Source organism: Spea bombifrons, chromosome 1, assembly GCF_027358695.1.
Source record: "Spea bombifrons isolate aSpeBom1 chromosome 1, aSpeBom1.2.pri, whole genome shotgun sequence".
In the NCBI taxonomy this organism is placed as follows: Eukaryota; Metazoa; Chordata; class Amphibia; order Anura; family Pelobatidae; genus Spea; species Spea bombifrons.
Genome location: NC_071087.1, coordinates 23,753,493 through 23,774,266, shown reverse-complemented (window position 1 = coordinate 23,774,266; position 20,774 = coordinate 23,753,493). Strand labels below are relative to the sequence as shown.

The window sequence follows — 20,774 nt, the reverse complement described above, 5'->3', positions numbered from 1 at the left end:
TGAAAACCCAGGTTATTTCAAATGCTGGTATTTTAACCCTTTCTGTGTAGGAGATTCTACCACCAGCCTTTGTCAAAGCTTGCGGGTAATTTTTTTCCCCCCTGCACATTGTACAGGTATGAACACCCGATATGTGCTCAGCAACATCTCGAGTGCAGCGATGCCAAGCATGCATGAGTTTGTCAGGTTGTTTCGCAGGTAAAATGCCACATTTAGGAAGCATGCATTTAACTTGGAACTTAACATCTGGTCCTTCTACATGTCCCTATTTTTTTTTTTTTTAAACGACACCCCAAGGTATTTCAAACGGTGGTATTTTAACCCTTTACATGCATTTTTACCACTCGCCTTTGTCAAAATGTGTTTTTTTTTTTTCCACATATGTACTTCAGGTGTGAATTAACCACTCCTGGTATAGGTCACTGTCAAACACCCTGGTATGTGCTCAGCAACATCTCTTGAGTACAGAGTATTACCTACGTGTGGATTTGTTTAGGGCTAAAAGGCCACATTTGGGAAGTATACCCAGTTTTGTCAGTCTGTGCCGATTTGCAGCCAGCCACTCCAATAAGTTTTTTTTTTTTTTTTGTAGACACTTATTTGAAACACTAGTATTTTAACCTTTCCATGTTAGGAGTTTTGGACTTTTTTTTACATTTGGTTGAAACTGCATAGTGCCCTTGATGGTGATATCACTACATACATTTCATTTCTTTTAATTCACAATGTGATTAGAAAGCTCGTCTGCATTGACTTGCATGCAGTACCTGTACCCTCTTGGAAACTTCTTTTAAGGGATGCCATCTTGCGAGGGAACAATCTCTTGTAGTGGCGCGCGTGACTGCTCTCTAGAGTGGTCACAGTGAGTCATGGGTTGAGCGTTCGGTGTCTCCGAATGCCTCGCTTTCGTTTCAGCAACACCATTGGAGCTTAGGAGGCAATCGTTGATGGCTTTGTAAATGCTTTTAACTCAGGCATATGCCGCCAGACAGTGTATAACGGACATTCGGGGCCCCTGATGCTGATCCGTGTGGCATGCCTTGACATTACAGCAATGCAGTTTAAAGTGAAGAAAGCACCTAAGCTTGTTTAGTGCTTATGTGCCAGGCATGTCACTTGTCATTAGGGGTTAAAGTGTATGAATGGCTAAAGATGTACATAAAAACAGACTTTACATACAGTGGTAGGGGAATGAGACATATAGTCACACACTATTTAAATATCCTCAGCTAAAGCAGGGATAGAGAGGGAAGGCAGGAAAGGAGATCAGAGAAATGTTTGGTGGGGGGGCACATGTAAAACACCACACAGCTTTTGAAAGAAAATATGTTTTTATTGAACATGAAACTGGTACTTGTAATCATCTGCAGTAATTAGAGTTTATATGCTGCATTCTCTCAGTTTTGCATCAGCCTGTTTCAGAGAGATCCATGTGTTCAGAGTAGACGAGCGCAACTTAGACCAGACCAAATGATTGTTTAATCCAAAAATCTGAGCAGCAAACTGAGCAGCTGCTTCAGGAGACAAGACAGTGGAGCATCCGAGACCTACACCCAAAAAATATACACTGGTGTTAAACTTCAGATAAAATGTCAACCGGTGAATGATTGCTCTGGCATTTTAAAAGTTTTCTTACTAAACCCACTGCAGATCTCAAATAAATATACATTCAATAGCAGGGAGTTTGACATTAAACTGTCCCTCACATACAGCTCATTTTCAGTAAATAGGCCAGTGCTAAAGCAGCATACTGGCTAGGTTTTTCCCAAGCTCTTCCCGTCCCCTCAAAGCAAATGGTAAACAGTTTTAATAGATTCCACAGAGAAAAATCGCATTCCATATAATCATTAGTTTTCACACCAATGGAGTATTGATCCATTATAAAAATGGGCACTAACTTTTTTGTTGTGCAACAATCATGCAAATGTGTGAGCTGGGGTAAGGACAGAGCTAGGCCAAGTATTTGGGAGAGGCAGGCTTAAACACGTACAGGCATTAATGCAACAAGTTCCTTACCGCTAGGCATCCGCATGGAAGACCAGATATCCTGGGCTCCCCAATCAGCAGTCACAGGGGGGCAATTAACAACAGGATAGGCAGTGTTTCCAGAAAGGACAGGCCCCAATCCGTTGCTTCTACCAGCCACAGCCACGAAGACAGTGGGAATACCATCTCCTAATAGAAAGTAGATAATCAGGGTCAGGAAAAGACATCTACAAATTTAAGCCCCGTATAAAGCTTTAGATATACATTATGTTACGGAAAACACACTCAGATACACAAACATTTCGAGAAAGTACAGAAGTGAATAAATCTGAGGTTCCCTGCTTACTATGAAAAGAAAGGAAAGTTTTCCTACCTTCGTATTCTGATTTAATGCGTAGAGTCTCATCAGGGCCTTTGTGTGCAGACGTCACCCTCAGCTCACACGGAATGCCGTAGTTTACACAAGACTTCTTTATTTTTTCACAGTGAGCAAGGTCAGAAATGGATCCCATCAGCACAACAACCCTGGCCCTGCTCTCAGAAGTAAGCAGGAGCTGTGGAGAAATAAGGCTCATTAGTGCTCAAGGAACGCACTATTACATTTCCACGAAGGGAGAAATTACGTAAAACATACATAATATCAGGGACCCTCTCACTTATCCTGCAAGGGAGAAAACCAAACAACTTCCCACAATACTTTCATATACCAGGTTCAGTGTTAATTGCAGATTCCCCTCCATTGGCATTTAAGCCTCAGGGAGGGGCTGTTTAATTATGTAATTAATTACCAGTCCCATTAGTGAATATCACTTCTACTAGCCTAGCCTCTTGAATTGTAGCCCACAGGCTGAGTAAGGGTGATGTTTCTTTGTAAAAGAACAGGCATTGTCAAGAGTGAGGTCACCTGGCTGCCGGTCATAGTGGTAACGCAAGACTGTTTGAGCAGAGCCTTCCTTACTTTGTTTCTGTGTTATATCTGGTTTACCCACAGTACGTCATGGCCATTAAATTAATATACGACTGTTGAAAACTCTTGGTGGTAGTTGAGGGAGGTCACAGGAATGGGGGGGGGGGATATATAATTTCAAACTAAAAGATATATTGCAGTGAAGTGTACAATAAACAGATCGAAAGTCACGTTTTCCCCTTCTAAAATAGAATTACACAATAAATAAGTGTTCTTTTTGCCAAGACAGACCAAATAATTAGATAAAGCAGTGAAAACGCCTGACTCCCATTAAGAACAATGTGTCCTCTCATCTTTTGGCAAGACCACGTGGGGTATTCAATGTATAGCCCTCAGTTCCTGCCAACAGATCTTCTTGCACAATAGGTCTTTCATGGCACTAACAGTGGCATTTTTATGGCTTCACACACACGTTTTTACTCTCTGTAACTTACTTCCACTTTGTTTGCAACCCATTCAAAACTCCTTTTCACCACCTGCATGGCCTCGGGGGTTATCTCCTTAAGGTCACGATAAATCTTTAAACAGAGAAAGGCAAGTTTAGTTATCAGCTTGCATGAAGTTTAGAAGCACTAAAAGACTAGTGAAATGCATTGCTCACCAGCACATGCTGCACGAGTCTTTGGCGCAAGTAATACACACAGGGCATCTTTAAGCATCTACCACAACACGTTAATCCAAAATCCTGTGTGCCCAGTACCAAGAGTTTATTTACATGCTTGGCTTTGCGTGGACTCTAGCGGCTCAGACATGACATTCAGACAAGCCTCCCCAAATGCCCTGTAGAGTTTGTGTTACCATTCCATACTAACAAGCCAGTGGCACATATAGGCAAAAGGCCGTAGCAGTCTTGCACCAATTACAATGGTATTTTAGCAAATTACCTGGATAAGAATTTAAGTTAAATAGAGAGACCATAAAAGTGTTCCTTGTTTAGGTAGAACTGTAAAGCTTGTGTTGTGCGGTAGGTTGGCAGGGTACATAATGATATTAGGGCTGCAACAACTAATCGATAAAATCGATAATCGATAATGAAATTCGTTGGCAACGAATTTCATTATCGATTAGTTGAATCGATTATTATCGATTATAAAATGAGGGTTTTTTCAGAGCAAACGCTCTGAAAAATCCCCCTCATTATATAATCCGTTTAGTCTGACTCACCGTCTCACAGCAGCAGCTCCTACTTACTCCCCCTCCCTGTAATCACTGTGACAACTGGCCCCGCCCCTTCCTTCTCCAGGCCAGAACCGCATGGCTGTGACACTCATCTAACTGTAAGTATATGTGTGTATATATATATAATGTGTATGCGTGTATATATATATATATATATATATATATATATATATAATGTGTATGTGTGTGTGTGTATATATATATGTATGTAATATATATATATATATTTGGGCTACTGAAAGTTAGGGGAGGTGGGGGTTAATTTAGGGGCAGTTATGGTTAGTGGGGTGTTTAGGGTTAATTTAGGGGCAGTTATGGTTAATAGGGTGTTTAGGGTTAATTTAGGAGCAGCTGTGGTTAATGGGGTGTTTAGGGTTAATTTAGGAGCAGCTGTGGTTAATGGGGTGTTTGGGGTTAATTTGAGGCAGTTGTGGTTAATGGTGTGTTTAGGGTTAATTTAGGGGATGCTGTGGTTGATGGGGTCTTTAGGGTTAATTTAGGGGATGCTGTGGTTAAGGGGGTGTTAAGGGTTAATTTAGGGGCAGTTATGGTTAATGGGGAGTTTAGGGTTAATTTAGGGGAATCTAAATCCTGGGGGCAGTGAAGTGACATATCTGGGGGTATAAGGCATATACAGTATATAAGGCATATGTGGGGAGGGCAGTGTGGCATGTCTGGGGAGGACGGAGTGCTGTATCAGGGTGTATAAGGCATATCTGGGGGTAGAGTGGCATATCTGGGGGTAGAGGAGTGGCATGTCTGGGAGGCAGGGTGGCATGTCTGGGGAGGATGGAGTGGGGTATCAGGGGATATAAGGCGCATCAGGCACAGTGGCAGATGTGGGAGGCAGCGTGGAGTGGCAGATGTGGGAGGCAGCGTGGAGTGGCAGATGTGGGAGGCAGCGTGGAGTGGCAGATGTGGGAGGCAGCGTGGAGTGCTGTGGTAGGCAGCGTGGAGTGCTGTGGTAGGCAGCGTGGAGTGCTGTGGTAGGCAGCGTGGCATATGTGGGGGGGGGCAGCATGGCATGTCTGGGAGGCAGCGTAGCAAGCCTGGGCTCAAATGTGCATATATTGGGGGGCTGGTTGGGAAATAAAGACAAGAAATGTATTATCAAAGTTATTCTGCTGTTTGTATTTAACATCATTTGTTTATTAAATTATTTTAAATAAATGAAAAATTTACATTCATTTTTTTTATCCGATTAATCGATTAATCGAAAAAATAATCGGCCAACTAATCGATTATTAAAATAATCGTTAGTTGCAGCCCTAAATGATATGCAAACTTACTTGTTTATCCTTTTGTTGCGTCTTGTCTCCAGAAGGCCACAGACGCCAGGAATCATTGTCGATAACATCAGCCAGGACTATTTCCTTTTTGGTCACATCAACACCAAACTCAATCTAATGACAAAGGAGAGGCAACAAGAGGGAGGGGAGAATCCTTAGTATGCTTCATAGAAGCGCTCTGGAGTCTACAGACCAGTCAAACACACACACCGAATACCGGGCCCTACACAGATGTACACATCTTGCCTCTTGACTTCATATTGACCTAGTTATCAATGCTCCTGTGACTTATAGAACAGGTGTCTGCTATGTAATTGGTCAGACATGCCGCATATGCCCCAACATACCTTCATATCTACAAGTGTGCAGTCCTGAGTAAGCCAAGATTTCTCCAGAATTTCAAAGATTGCAACTGTAGAATGTTTCATGATGTCCACCTCTGTTTGACCGATCACAAGACCTGCACAATTGAGCTTTGCTGCTATTAACTGCTCCTCTGACCATTGTGGATCATTATTGGCATCATCCTGTAACAAAGCAGTAAACCTTTGACCAATGCTACCTTTACATACAGAACGCAAGTTACTTCTACAACATAAGGAAAACTAAAATATAGCCGAAGTATATATAGCTTTTATTGGGCCAATACAGAAAAAGGTATTCCTGTAAGGTTTTGGGACATCCTAGGTCTCTTCCTCAGATGATGCTCACAATGCAGATTTTTTAAAGAGTTAGAATATTTTAAGAGTTTTAAGCACTTGCAACACATGATTAAGAGAGAAGTACATGCATTGGAGATAATTCAGTTACCTTAAAGAACATCTCAAGTTTGGGAGGCGAAAACTTGTAGCCTTCCTTGACCCCAGGATTTCTCTTTAGGAAAGACCCAGTGGCGATTCTCCTGCAGACCCATTCAATTGGAATCATCTCACAATGGGTAGCAATGAAGCCAGTGTCACTGCACTTCCTGACAAAGGCAGTCTTGATGCCTGCAAAAAAAAAAAAAAATAATATCCTTATTTGGCCTCCTTAAAGATTTCTTAATCCACAGAACAGGCCTATTGTTAGCCTCCTGCATGGTTGCCTTTAGCCCCAAGTCTGTCCGCAGAGACCAGTTATACTTAATTTCAGTCGACAAGGACCACAGACGGAAGGGTTCTGGGTGATATTTTGTATACCAACACCCATAAAAACGCAATTGGGTGCTTGAATTTTATACCAATAGACTAGATAATATTAACACACTGCATGTTAAATCCAAGAATGCCACAGTGATGCTTGATGCAGGTCAATATAGATATTAAAAAATGAGTTGCAATAGTAAGCAAGTGTTTTAATAGATTTCACAGGGTACCTAAACAGATGTTCACTGCTGCATGCAATCAAGCCTAGTAGTCAGAGAGGCCAGAGGCTACTATAGAGAATGCCCAAAAACCCATATAACCACATTCCTGGTCACTTGTTCCATCTCCATGCAGATTGCATCATCACTAGCTAGAAACTTTAGCTGAATGGCAGATGACACAAGAGGCTTCACTAGGTGAAAGCGTGACCACGTAGACGATCGATGGTAGAAGCGGCAGATATTTTGTGTCACCTACCAGATTCCTGCAGCAGCTTAAAAACACAGCTGGTTGTCTTGTTGGAGATGGATGCCTTTCCCTCCATATGGTCCTTCCTGGCTGCGTTGCCGGCCGTTATCTGGTCCTTGGACTGCATCAGTACACAGCCTGGATGATCCAGCAACTCGTAAACCTCTTTAGTTTTGCCTTCGTTTAGCTTCTTGCCAAGCTTCAGTTCTATAAAACACAAAATGGCAATTTCATTATCATGGAACATAATATCTGCACCATGCTGCTGAAAACAACCGTGACCTCCATCAGTTGAACTACAACACGCAGACTAATCGCCAGTCACACAGCTTTACAGATACCGCAACATCCACCAGAAGACTTTATCCCACCGGCTACTACAAAGCCACGTGAAGCGTTACAGGGGATAACTAGATCGTTACCTCTACAGATCTCAGAAGCATCACTAATGAAGTTGGAGGATCATATTTTTGGCCCCATTTTACAGGATTTGGGGCAGCTTGCATGACACCAGGAGTGACCATTATTACATTTTGGTTTGCTTGTAAAAGAAACACAAGCATACCCATCCCCATCGGTTACAAAGGAAATCCACACAGGATCTGCCCAGTATACTGAACCCCCGGCCAAACTTACCCCCCCCAACCCCAACCCTCCGCAGATGCCAGTAGTGGCCTCCTGCAGAGCTCCATGTGCGCAGTGTGTCTGAATGCACTGGAAGCAGCAGCCATGCACACGGAAGCCAACATTACAGTTATTTACAATGACGACAAAGCCGACCATCTCCCTGATGCAGCAGAAGCAGCAGCGCCCGATGAGGCCTGTGTGACGACATTTCTAACAGGAATCAGAGCAGCCGAGTGCTGACAGCACGTGTTTCAAAGAGCAGGCCAGGTAATGGGCAAAAATCATAACAAACCTGTTAAGGACTCCATCTCGGCTATGAAATAGTCTACCTGCAAAAAGAGCAAAATAAACACGATGACATACATAAAACGTGGATTATTAGCCCGCACACTACCCCGACTCACCCACCACTGGAGCCCCTAACTCGGGTTAACCCGTGACAGCTCTGCGCTTTATCACAAGAAAGTACGTGACGCACGCAGCGAAAACGGTGGCCCTCGCGGGCCCTGCACGGACACGCAGTACCTGTACTAATCAGAGCTCCGGTAATGCAGGCTGCTGGAAGAACGCAGCGCGCCGGGACGAGATTCCAACCAAAAAAAAAAAAAAAAAAGGGGGGGAACTCCGTCAGCCACGCCTCCAGCAGTCAGCCAATGACAGGCCCAGCTACGCGAGCAATTACCATAGCGCCCTCAAACCTTTAACTCTGTCACTACCGGAAGAGAATGCAACGCGAGCAGTCACAGAGTAAACGCGTTTTGGGTTCAGAGTGTAAGATTTTTCTTCTAGAATGTAATCCGGAAAGCGATGCGGTATAGAAAATGTTTAGGTGCAGCAACACTGTCACTCATAGCTCATTATATAGGCACCCCGAAGGTTTGGTCTAAGCTGTGGTTTCCTATCACGTTTTAAAGTAAGCTCGTGTCTAAGGGGAGGAATACAATTTTCCCTTTGCCTCCTGACGCAATGTGCCCTTTATTCACTAAAGGGGAGAGTTGTGTTTCTGGTAGTTGACCCAGTACTCCAGTAAGCCTCTGCTACAGTAAGAATTTCGATAGCCCTGCACTATGCATGGACAAATCTGTGAGATTTAATTATACATCATACTTCATAATGAATAGGAAGCGGAGGGAGCTAAAACCACATCTCTCCCTTTAGTGAATAAACCACAGTAGTGAAGCTACTGTCCTCTCTGGAATGATAGGAGGGGACGAAATCCTCATCTGTCACAATTCTTCTGTTAGCTGGCGGGTCAGATACAGACGTGGATGGGGCAGATGTGTGGCCTCCTGCCCCTTACCGCCAGAGCTGCAATTGATTTTACTGCTCCCTCGGCAGTCAGAGGAGCTTAACAATTAGCCCATGATCCCCGCTGTGGGGAAAGTGGGACAAGACTGTTCTGTTAAAAGTGGGATACTTTGGATGAATGCCCATGGGGAAGAATCGGTTTGTGGAAGTGAGTACATTGTAGGTGACAGCAGAGGAGGTCAAAACCGCTGATTAGAGGAGGTTAACTTGACATAGAAAACAGAAAAACACCTGGTAGTCAGGGGGTAAAACAAAATTAGCTTTTATTTAATTCTGTACACCCCCTGCTGTCAGAATGGTTTGGTCTGCTCTCTCCCTCTCTGGCAGCTGCTCCTTCGCAGACACAGAGTCCTTGGCTGGGCAAAGACACAGTTTGTATGCAGCAGACACAAGGTGCATTATTTCAAACATGTATTGCAGCCAGGGTTAATACTCCCATCACTCTCAGCCAGTCTGATATGTTAAGCATCATAGGAATATTAATGCTCAACAACGGCAGTGTCAAATTAATCTTTTTTATATAATTATGGAGTAGGTGCTGTGGGATGCACATCTCATGATTCTCAGCCATCCATTTGGTTGGCTGAACATCATAAGAAATGTAATAACAGCACATTGAGTGCCAAATGTTACCTTAACTGCTGCAAAATACAAAATTTCTTATTTTGGTTCCAAACCTCTAACTGACCTCTTTGTAATAGTTTGCAGTGTGTCACAGAGCTACACTAAACACCATTAACTTTTGTTCACTGCAACTCCCATGATGTTCATCCAGCAACATTGCAAGTTGATTATTATGAGAATAGTAGCTGTAACTGCAGATTTGGGGCCTTGTGGGGGCTTCACTAAGTCTACAGTACTGCATCTACAAAAATATTCAGCCTTATTGTTAGCTGAATTGTAATTATCCATCGGGGTTGTGGTAGCCAACACTATACACTAACTGCAGCTCCCATGTTATACAGTCAGCCATTAGAGATGTCAAGTTCATGAACAAATCGTTCTTTTGAACTGATTCTTTTCAATGAACTGGATGAATCAGTTCAGTAGACTGAACAATTCATTTGTAACCGTTTAGTCCGTGAGTCATTAACTGCGCTGGTAATATGATCCTAGAGTGAGTCATCTGCACAGAAAACAGACTCAGAGATCAGGTTACAGCTCATCAGTTCACAGAGTCAAAGAACCGTTCAGAGGAACTGAGTCATCTGTTCACTGAATCGTTCAGAGGAACTGAGTCATCGGTTCACTGACTCTGATTCATCAGTTCACTAAATCGTTCAGAGCAACCCTGATTCACTGAATCGAACACAATTATACTTTTATAAATAAATAAATACAGGATTAATCTTCACTGTCCCCAGGATTTAGATTCCCCTTAGTTTGCACCCCTTTACCTCTAACTGCACCTTAAGTTAACCTTATTAAATTAAACTCCTCACCATTAAATTAACCCTAAAGATCCCGTTAACCGTAACTGTCCCTAAATTAACCTCCACCTCCCCTAACTTAAAGCACCCCAAATATTAATCTTATACTTACTGTGAGTTTAGTTGCTGAGTAGTGTGGACACATATTACATTGCTGTAGAAGGCAGGAGGATTCATAGACTATAAGGTAAAGGGGCGGGGCCAATCATCAGTGTGACTGCAGGGAGTGACTGGGAGACAGTAACTGTTGTGAGACACATTAAGTGAACCAATGAATCTGTTCATGAATCGGTTCATTTCAATGAATCACTCGAAATGAACCTATTCACTTTACTGATCCGAACTTCCCATCACTATCAGCCATTACTGGCTAATCTTTACTACCCCAGCTATTGTAAAGTTCTCATGTTGCATAGTTACATGCTGGTCTGTAGCTACTACTACCCTGATCATATCATTTTTCCTATTAATGGATAACTAACATTTGCCTCCCACCAGGACCCCCTCCTGGGTCAACAAAGGAAGGCAATGGGGAGGAGGTAAGGAGGTACTGTGGTGGGGGAGAGTAAAGGGGGAAGGATAGCTTTAATGTGCTGTGTGCAGTCAGTAACAACACTATGGTTTCCATTTCATAGAGATGCAAATCTAGAGACCATCTTACCTGGGAACTGACAGTTGGAAAGCCAAGCTGTTGACTCCCGCATACATCTTGCAGACTCACAACGCTTATAATAAGGTGCGAAGGTGCTCCTTCTGCAGTATTACTTCCATTTTCGTCTGTAATGTTTATTTTAGATGGGATTAGAGGTTCTGCAAAAAAGGCAAAAAAGCTGTGTATAATACAAAACTCTCGTGATAATGAAAATCACTTGTTCATTTCAGTGGGAAAAGCAGTTATTGACATGTGTGTATGATGTGCTTATTTCTCCCCTGCTACAAGGGCCTTTCATGATGGGCAATTTCAGTTCATTGAATGTAAAGTTGCATCTGTGGTTCGTCTTTATAGCGAAGAGTCCATGGTAAATATAAATAATAGTTTGAAGCATATATTATTTAATTATATATATAGTTTTAATGCATGCAAGTTCTCTTTAAGTTTACATGATGCCGCCCTTGTGTTTGTCCCTTTGCTGTCCTCCATCTCCTGCCATGTAATATATTTACCATCAGTCATCAATGGCACTGGCCTGGCAAATATCACAGGAGGGGTCTAACGTGAACACCCACATTTTAATGGGAGCTGTTTCCTGCCCCTGATTGGTTGTTACAAACACGGAGGTATTATTATTATTATTATTATGTTTTCAAAGAATGCATATTAACACCATCTTTACTGAGGGTGTTTTGTGCCCAAAACACCTGAGACTTTTTCAGCATTCTTACACTGTTTCCTTATTCTCTTTTTTCATTTTTGTGCATCCAAACAAATTATATATTATATCTAGGAGAGACAGAGCTTTGGTTTTGTACTTTTAGATTTATAGTCCAAAATTTAATGTGTAATGGTTTTCCTAATTTGTATTTTTTTATTTTATTTGTGATTTATGTAAATGATTTTAATTGCAGATGGTGGGAGGAGGTTGCTGGCTATACTGCAATGTCTATAAAAACATGTTTATTTTTACTTGGATTTTTATGTCTGGTTCCTTTCTGCTTGAAATTATAAATTTATCTCACTTTGTGGCAAAATATCATCAGATGTCAGTGAATTAGCTGAGGGACTCAATTTGGACCAATTCCATTTCGTCTGAATAATTGCTGTACAAAAAGTCTGTTTCTATAAGCTGTAAAAAAAAAAAAAGCCATTCGGCCTCAAGGATCACTTTTTTTGTGACACTTCTAATTAAAAAATATATTGAACCAAAATGTTATTGCATCCTATTGCTATGTTATGTACATTAATGGTACAGCTCACTCTGTCAAGTTCATCATATCCTAATAACTGCTGAGCACTGTGTCCATAGCAATGTAGTAAGGTAAGGTTATAATGCATGTTTTCAGACAGGGGGACCACTTTCAGACCACAACAATTTATAAAGGAAATTGAAATGAAGTATCGATATTTATCTACAGATTACATTTAAGTTAAATTGCACTTAAATTTGAAAATGGATAATCCTTTTTTTAATCATATTTACCCTTTAAAACAGAATAACTTACCACTTGGCGTGGCCTTCCGCTTCATTCCTACAACATGAACTTGGTCTCCATTATTTTGCACAATGTTTTCTGTCTCTGCCAAAAGAATAATATATATCTGTAATAAATCTGATACAAATAGACACAACATCTATTCTGGAACATCCCAGTGTGTGATCATTACAGGTGTAGTTCAAGGGATCTGTAATTCTTCAATGACACCTTAAAATTAATATTAGAGATAGGATGTATTTTCACTTTTAGAGGTGAGTGGTTCGGTATCAGCAATGGAGTCTTGAACCTTGATATGAACTTTGGTGCTCTAAAACGCTCTTAAATAAGAGCCTGTGAATTTCATTTTCATATTGCAACATAAATGTATATATATATATAAATTGTTAACACCAGGCAACCCGTACATGCTAGAATCTGGGCAGTATAGTAATGTGATTGCTGTTAGTAATCACACTCCTATCATGCTAAAACAGCCAGTACATGCTGGAATCTGGGTATGCCTGGGCATTATAGGAGTGTGATTGCTGTTAACAATTTATATATATATATATATATATATATATTGTTATTGCATTTTTTGTCCAATTTTGTTGTGGTAACCACACTTTTATTAAAAGTAAGTAACACACCAAAATTGGACAAAAAATCAATAATATATATAATTGCTAACAGCAATCACGCTCCTATCATACCCAGGCAGCCAGTTTATGCTAGAACCTGGGCATGATAGAAGAGTGATTACAGGCTCCCTATGCCATGCTACCCCCCCACACACTTACACATCCATCATACACACACTCATTCACAAACATTCATTCACTCACGCATATACTCATTCATTCCCTTAATCCTGCATACTTGCTCATACACCCTCCCACACCCCCTTATATAAACTGAAGATCTTTCACTCGTAGACTTCTGCAGGGGGCCTGCTTCCTCCCTCTGTGTTACTTGCACTCTGTGCGAAAAACTTCTCTTGCCCCGCCCCCAGGGGAAGAAGGAACGGAGCAGAGTCATGTGACGTGCATTCACGTGACTACACTGGGTTCCTGCTTTTCCTGGCCGGTACAAGAGACACTGCTCACACGCTGTGCAACCAACACGCAGGTAAGCAGCTTGGCCCCTGCGGACGATTATTTTCCGGCATTTTGCCGATAATGCCCTTTTCGGCCGATATATCAGTGCATCCCTAGTCACGCTTTTCATCCAAAAGCTGAAAGCTTTGCTGCGGTTCACAATATACACATAAAAATGAATTCTTCACTCACCAGTTAAACCTGTTTTATTCATCGCAAACTGAATCCAGCTCGTCTCAGGGACATCATTTACACAATCCTCTCCATCTACGGTACATTTAAGATGACATTTCACTTAACACAACAATGCTAGGCAAAAATATACTATGCTATCACTGTCAATTTTGGTGCTCTTTTCTTGTCATGGCATATCATCCATATGACTCAGTAGGACATTCTATATATCATGGTGATACAGAGAAAATAATATTCCTTTGTGACAATATGTCCTACAATTCCATTGCACGTTTGCATGTGCACACTTCACCACAGCCCTTTAAGACATAGGTGAAGCTGGTCGAAATAGGTAACCTGATCGCATGAATGTATCAATAGACCGGTATCCTGGAACTGTTCTAGTTGGCATGTGGTCAGTTTGAAAGTGTTTGCAATTTTCACCATTTTTCCCCTATGTATAGATCTAATCTTTCTTTGTACGAGGGTTCTGTAAATTAATTTAAATCCATCAAGTGAATTTACATCAATCCCTGTGAGCATCAATAAGTGGGTTTCTATGGCCGACCGGCTGCACGCAATACCAAGTGTCATCTGGAGTGGTGTAAAGCCTTCCACCACTGAAGCAGTGGAAATTTGTTCTCTGGAGTGATGAATCACAATTGGTGATGCCAAGACAACACCACCAACCAAAATACATAGTGAAACATAATACTATAAATGTTTGGTGGAGCCTGTTTCTCAGGGTCTGGGCTCAGTCCCATAGTTCCAGAGTAGGTTAATGCTAATGCCACAGCATTCAAATACATTTTAGATGATTGAGTGCTCCCAACGTTTTGGCACAAGTTTTAGTACGTCCCGTTTCTTTTCCACCATAAGCGTGCTCCTTTTCACAAAGTAAAATACATAAAGGTATAAAGAGTTTGTTCTGGAGGAACTCGAGTGGCCTGCACAGAGCCCTGACCTTAACCCCATTGAACTCCTTTAGGATGAATTGCCAAATCCAGTTGTGAGCCAGGCCTTCTTGTCCAAGATTAGTGTCTCACCTTACAAATTCCCTGGCACAGACACACTCCATGTTGTTGAAAGTCTTCCCAGAAGACTGGAGGTGCAAAAGGGGGGGGGGTCAACTCATATTAATGCCCCTGGTTTCAGAATGGGAACAAGTTCATACTGATGTGATGGTTAGGTATTCACATGCTTTTGGTAATATATTGTATGTCCTATACACTTAGTTGAGTTCTAACCACAGCTAGAATATGTTTTGACTGAATTACTTGTACATTGAACGATATTCAATGTACCCAGTTTAACCCCTTAACGACAATCCCCGTACATGTACGGGGTTGCCGTGCAACGGGTTAACGACAATGCCCGTACATGTACGGGCTGCCGTTAAATAGCTGCATCGCCGCGATCGCGGCGTTTTCGCCGCGATCGGCGGCTTTGCAGCATCCACGGAAGCCTCACAAGTGAGGCTGACCGTGGATCCGGGGAGGGCAGCCCTCGGCAGCCCTCCCCGGAAGAAAAATGGCCGCCGCCGCACCGATCATCAAAGATCGCGGCGGCGCCCGGCTAAAACAGCTTAGGAAGCGATCTGAATCGCTTCCTAAGCATAAATGGTGTTACTGACATGCCTCGATATCGAGGCATATCAGCAACACTAGCCCCCTACCCCGATCGCCTTGTGATTGCTCCGAAGAGCAACCACAAGTGCCATCCTGTAAATGACGTTGCCGTCATTCACAGGATGGCATCAACAATAAATATGAGTTCATAGAGGGTCTATCCAGACCCTCTTGTGAACTCTCGAGCTCCTCCTGCAGGTTGAATGCAGGTACTGCATCCAACCATGCAAGGTCAATGGAGCCCAGCTCACTAATGAGTGATTAGTAAAAAAAAATTAAAAAAAAAAAATTTAAAAAATGTTTAAAAAAAATAAAAATAATATGGTAACATATAAAAATCCCCACTGTCACCAAAAAAAAAAAAAATTAATAAGCAAGTCCTAAAATTCTTTATCTTTACAAAAATTCCAGCATGGAAAGAGTTAAAATATTGGCATTACAAATGCCCATAGGGTGTCTCGTATTAAAAAATGCATGAGTGGATGGGATAAATTGAATTGGCCGGGTTCAAAGGTGTCCCAAATATGGGACATGGGGGCAGTAGGATCAGATGTCTAAATGGCCAAAAAATACACACCTCACAAAGGCGGCCTTTTACCTCCCAAATAACCCAACAAACCCATGCATGTGGGGTATCACTGCGCTCAGGAGATGTTACTGAACACATATTGGGGTGTTGTTTGACAGGGACATATACCAGGAGCGATAAATTTATACCTGAAGTACAACGTGTGTGAAAAAAATACAAAAAAATGTACTACCATAAAGTTTCACAAAGGCTGGTGGTAAAATTAGTGCATGGAAAGGGTTAAATTACCAGCATGTGAAATACCTTGGGGTGTCTAGTTTTTAAAAATATATGACTTGATGGGGTAAATTGCATTGGCCGGCTTCAAAGATACCCGAAATGGCACATGGGGGGAAGAATTACCAGATTTGGAAAAAAAGGTTTTGAAATAGCAAAACGCTACCTGTACTTATTGCCCCATAACGTGCAGAAAAAAGCAAAAAAAACATAAAAACATTGGGTATTTCTAAACTCAGGACAAATAGTAGAATCTATTTAGCAGGTTTTTTCATTCGTTTTTGCAGATGAGTAAAAGTTTTTTGTTTAAAAAGTGAGAAAAAGTAATTTTTTAACAAAAAATCCCCATATTTTATCATTTTTTTTATAGTAAATTAGATGATATGATAAAATTAATGGTATCTAAAGAAAGCCCTGTTTGTCCTGAAAAAAACAATATATAATATGTGTGGGAGCACGAAATGAGAAAGAAGAAAATCACAGCTAAACAGCAACACCGAAAAATGTTAAAATAGCCATTGTCCCACAATATACTACGAGTAAAAACCCCTATTGTCCTTAAGGGGTTAAGTGTATTAGAGAGAGTATAATGCGGTCCAGTCATGTTACAAATAATTTTAACATCTACATTGATTAGTGATATTGTCCTAGAACTAGAACTTCCTCTACTTTGGAAAGACTAAGCTTTTGGCTTGAAGCATCTGAGAGTTTGGAATGTTTGGCTTTAGGTGAGCATACACCGTAAAAAGAATTCCTCCTATTTTATTATGAAATAGAAAAAGACTAACTTCAGAAATATTTCCTGTTATTTCTGCATTCGGATGAAATTCGGTCTTCAGCAGCCAGCAAGGTAATTTGCAGACAGGTGGTGGGGTAATTTGCTAGGAAGCTCCAAAGCCTATTGCCCATAAGACAGCATCTGATATTTTGATTCAACTACATAGGCCTTAAATATGTATCTGGCTTATTTGCATGTTTAGAGAATTTTAGTTTTGTTCATGTGGGGGCTGGAGGCGTCGATACACAAGGGGGACAGGTGGGGCCATCACATAAATCAAAACCAAAGGGAGGGGCAGGCTGGGGGCATAAATACACATAGGGCTGGCTGGGGGTTACACAAGGGGCAAAAACACAAAAGACATAACCAGTGTAGAAAATGTTTTAAAAAAATATTGTTAACTTAACCCAATGAGGCAGAGCCTGGCCTTGTGTGTGTCTGGGTGTCGGGAAACAAGATAAGAAGGGAAAGAAGGGGATGTAGGGCAGAGTAGTACAAAACAAAGTACTTGAAGTGAGGAGGATGGCAATTGTAAGGCATAGCATGAAGGAAAACTGTTATTGAATTACATATTTCATCCTGAGGACTTGGCATAGACTGACTGGGGTGCCAACCCTTCTGCCCCATAACTGGAGACAGACTGCCCTATTGGACTGGCTGAGGAGATCTCAGATCTCTTTGGTAACCCACATACACTATGGAACACTGTGCCTAGCTGGCACAACATCCACGGTAAAGTTACTAAGCGTCATATCCCACCTTCCAGCATATAGGACACCAAAAAGAAGATGAAAGACAAGAAGACGTGAAACCAGACGTGTCCGTCAGAAGCGGTCGACAGAGCAGGTAGGGGTAACATTTAGAGTGTGAGCGAGAGTAAACAAGAAAGAGTGAGAGCGAATGTGGGAGATGTGGACAAAGAATTTTGTTCCCAAATTAAAAATGCCCTCCTATTTTCATCCGAACCGAATGATCAGGGGAAATAATTTGTTGCCCAAAAACAAACTGGGCACAAACGAACCAAAAAATTTGTCCGAATCTCTTTTGGACCATTTGCAAGTCTATTGCTTACTTACATTGTAAGGCAAAATTGTCTCCTTTTCTGGCAACTTCAAAGTTTTATTCCCTTATTTTAAAATGGCATATTACCTACCTGTTGAAGAATTTTCTGCATCACAACTGGCCCATGAGACAGATGCTTGTTCATCTGTGTTGTTTGAACTCTTCGTTTGGTTTGCTGAAGGTTTGCCGGACATTATAGCATCCAGTTCGGTAAAATATTTCATGGTTTCCCTTTCATTTCCTGACTCCTGTGCTTTCTTCGCAGTATAATACTTATGTTTTAGGTTTTTGTACTTTGACCTACACTGCCGCCAGTCCTTGTGTATCCCTACTTGTTGGAGAAGCTCCGCTATATGCTCAAATATGCCTTGGTTTCTTCTAGTGTCTTTCAGTTGACAGCGAATGCTCTCGTTGGACCAAACTTTTATAAGTGCCTGGATTTCTCTGGAGGTCCAGTGTTTTCTTGCTTCAGTGTCCTCTGCTGGAATCATCATATGTCCATTTTCAGCTTCTTTTTTATTTGGGCCTTCGAGCTGTATAGCTGTGAGCATCAAAAAGAATCAAAAAGTTACTAATTTATGGGAAACATCTAACAGCTATCCGCGGGTACTCGGGAGAATGGCTCCGCTGCGGTTCGGGACGAGAACGTCCCGGATCGTGACAGATGGGCTTACCCAAAGGCGTTAAAAAAAACGACAGCCAGAGGTTCCAGGGCTAAAATATATAGTAAGGGAGGGAGTGAACATCACTGTCTGGTACCAGTGGCATTGGTATACATTTAAACCCTGCTTACATTACTTGAAAGGTGACTGTATAACGCCATTAGGGCTTTAGATACTTGAGCAGGCAACCCAAATATCCCCAGCACCCTCTCTAGGTATATCCAATACAGCCTCTCCAATGCCTTTTCAGCATCAAATGACAGAAGCACACATGGAGTGCATTATGTGAACGTTGCCTACCCAACACAGAACCCAAATTTCATTACGTATATCAGGTTATGAAGAATCTTGGCAACCGTACGGCCCATGCTTTGGAGGATATTTTGACATCTTTCTTCAATAGTGAAACAGGCCTAAAATTTGCACGCTGATCTGGGGTTTTCCCTGGCTTGGGGAGAGTAATAACTGCAGCTCTTAAGTTGCTCAGGAACTCGACCCTTCTCGGTTATTGCGGAAAAAATAAATACACACTAACTTAATCATTAGGTCTGAAATATTTATGTCTGCAGACTTTTTGGCACGATGCCTCTCCCCCTCTGCTCCCCATCGCAGGCACTCATCTCCCATCCAAATGCTGCTAAAGTAAACTGTTTGGTGCGCCCAGCCAAGACTAAAGCGGCCATCTTAGTCGGCTCCCAAGCCATGCCCCATCTATTCATAATAATGAATTCATATTTCCTACATTTGTTTTACTATGGCTGATAATGAAGTGATACAGTAACATTCACTATTATGTTATTAACATCTTCTAAAACGTTGGACATGTTACTTTGGGTTTGATAATTGAGATCTTCTTATCAATTCCTGAACAATATTACCAACATTATCATTCTTGTCACAGAGCAGATACATCCCCTGATATAATGATCATTTTCATGGAGGTATGTCAAACAAATGGCCCATGGTGTGATAGATAGAAGAATCATAATACATACCGGTATGCCATAATCATACATAAAGCCCCTGGATTATGTGACAGATAATTGTACCCATAGAGCACACTTTTAAACAGCAGATGAGAATCACCAAGTCTTTTTCTCATCCAAAAGTTGAAAGCTTTGTTGCGGTTCACAGTATACAAATAAAAATGAATTCTTCACTCACCAGATTCATTCATCGCAACCTGGACCCAGCTTGTCTCAGGGACATCATTTCCACCATCCTCTTCATCTACGGTACATTTAAGATGATATTTCAATTAACACAACAATGCTAGGCAAAAACAAACTCTTTTTACTAAACCATGTGAGCTGAATAAATGCAAGACATCGCCCTTTTTATGAAACATGGAACTATTAACTATTTCATTAACTATTTTTAGGTTTTACCAAGATCAATTTGGTCATATTCCGCAACACTTTCTATCAGTGCTGGTAAACATTGCTGTGGGCTTGACATTACGGTTACAATATCATCAGCAAATAGAGCCAGCATGATGAGCTTACCCAAAGGCGTTAAAAAAAACTGACAGCCAGAGGTTCCAGGGCTAAAATATAGTAAGGGAGGGAGTGAACATCTCTGTCTGGTACCAGTGGCATTGGTATACATTTAAACTCTGCTTATATTACTTGAAAGGTGACTGTATAACGCCATTAGGGCTTTAGATACTTGAGCAGGCAACCCAAATGCCCCCAGCACCCTCTCTAGGTATAAGTGTGTGATCTATTGGAGGCTGATATAACATGTATTAGCTTTCAAGTTTTATGTGAAGGATTTTCGGAAAGACAGAGCGAGAGAGGGACAAACGGAGATTGAGGATACTAGATCTGAGAGTCGGAAACTATGGAAAACGTCCATACCAGGAAGAAGAAGAGGATGTAGAGGGGGAAGAGAAAAAGAAAAAGTTCCCCTAACCAACATGATGACAAGAAGGGAAATCCAGGAGAAATAAGAATTTTTAACCTATCCAATAAAGTAACAGATGAACAAGTTTGTGTTTAAAAAAAGGTCTAAGTTTTCACCAACCCAAGGTCTTGACAGATTTGGTTTTTATGTGG

General features: G+C 41.5%; 1 protein-coding gene across 4 annotated transcripts in view; it reads right to left on the bottom strand.

Moving 5' to 3' along the window:
* Positions 1-1,312: 1,312 nt before the first annotated feature.
* Positions 1,313-20,774, bottom strand: part of PAICS (phosphoribosylaminoimidazole carboxylase and phosphoribosylaminoimidazolesuccinocarboxamide synthase) — a 35,923-nt gene continuing 16,461 nt past the window's right edge. Inside the window, exons 7-20 of one of the 4 annotated variants that reach the window (XM_053458636.1) lie at positions 19,882-19,947; positions 18,147-18,596; positions 13,801-13,875; positions 12,539-12,613; positions 11,040-11,188; positions 7,933-7,969; positions 7,023-7,220; positions 6,232-6,410; positions 5,769-5,948; positions 5,422-5,535; positions 3,388-3,471; positions 2,360-2,540; positions 2,017-2,175; positions 1,313-1,547 (exon numbers count right to left, since the gene is read on the bottom strand). In XM_053458636.1, the coding sequence (XP_053314611.1) occupies positions 1,381-1,547; positions 2,017-2,175; positions 2,360-2,540; positions 3,388-3,471; positions 5,422-5,535; positions 5,769-5,948; positions 6,232-6,410; positions 7,023-7,220; positions 7,933-7,969; positions 11,040-11,188; positions 12,539-12,613; positions 13,801-13,875; positions 18,147-18,596; positions 19,882-19,947 (2,114 nt within the window). In that variant the 3' untranslated portion in view covers positions 1,313-1,380. Of the gene's footprint in view, positions 1,548-2,016; positions 2,176-2,359; positions 2,541-3,387; positions 3,472-5,421; positions 5,536-5,768; positions 5,949-6,231; positions 6,411-7,022; positions 7,221-7,932; positions 7,970-8,118; positions 8,240-11,039; positions 11,189-12,538; positions 12,614-13,800; positions 13,876-18,146; positions 18,597-19,881; positions 19,948-20,774 lie in introns of those variants that run through there. The other 3 variants (XM_053458642.1, XM_053458650.1, XM_053458656.1) reach the window with 3 other exon arrangements.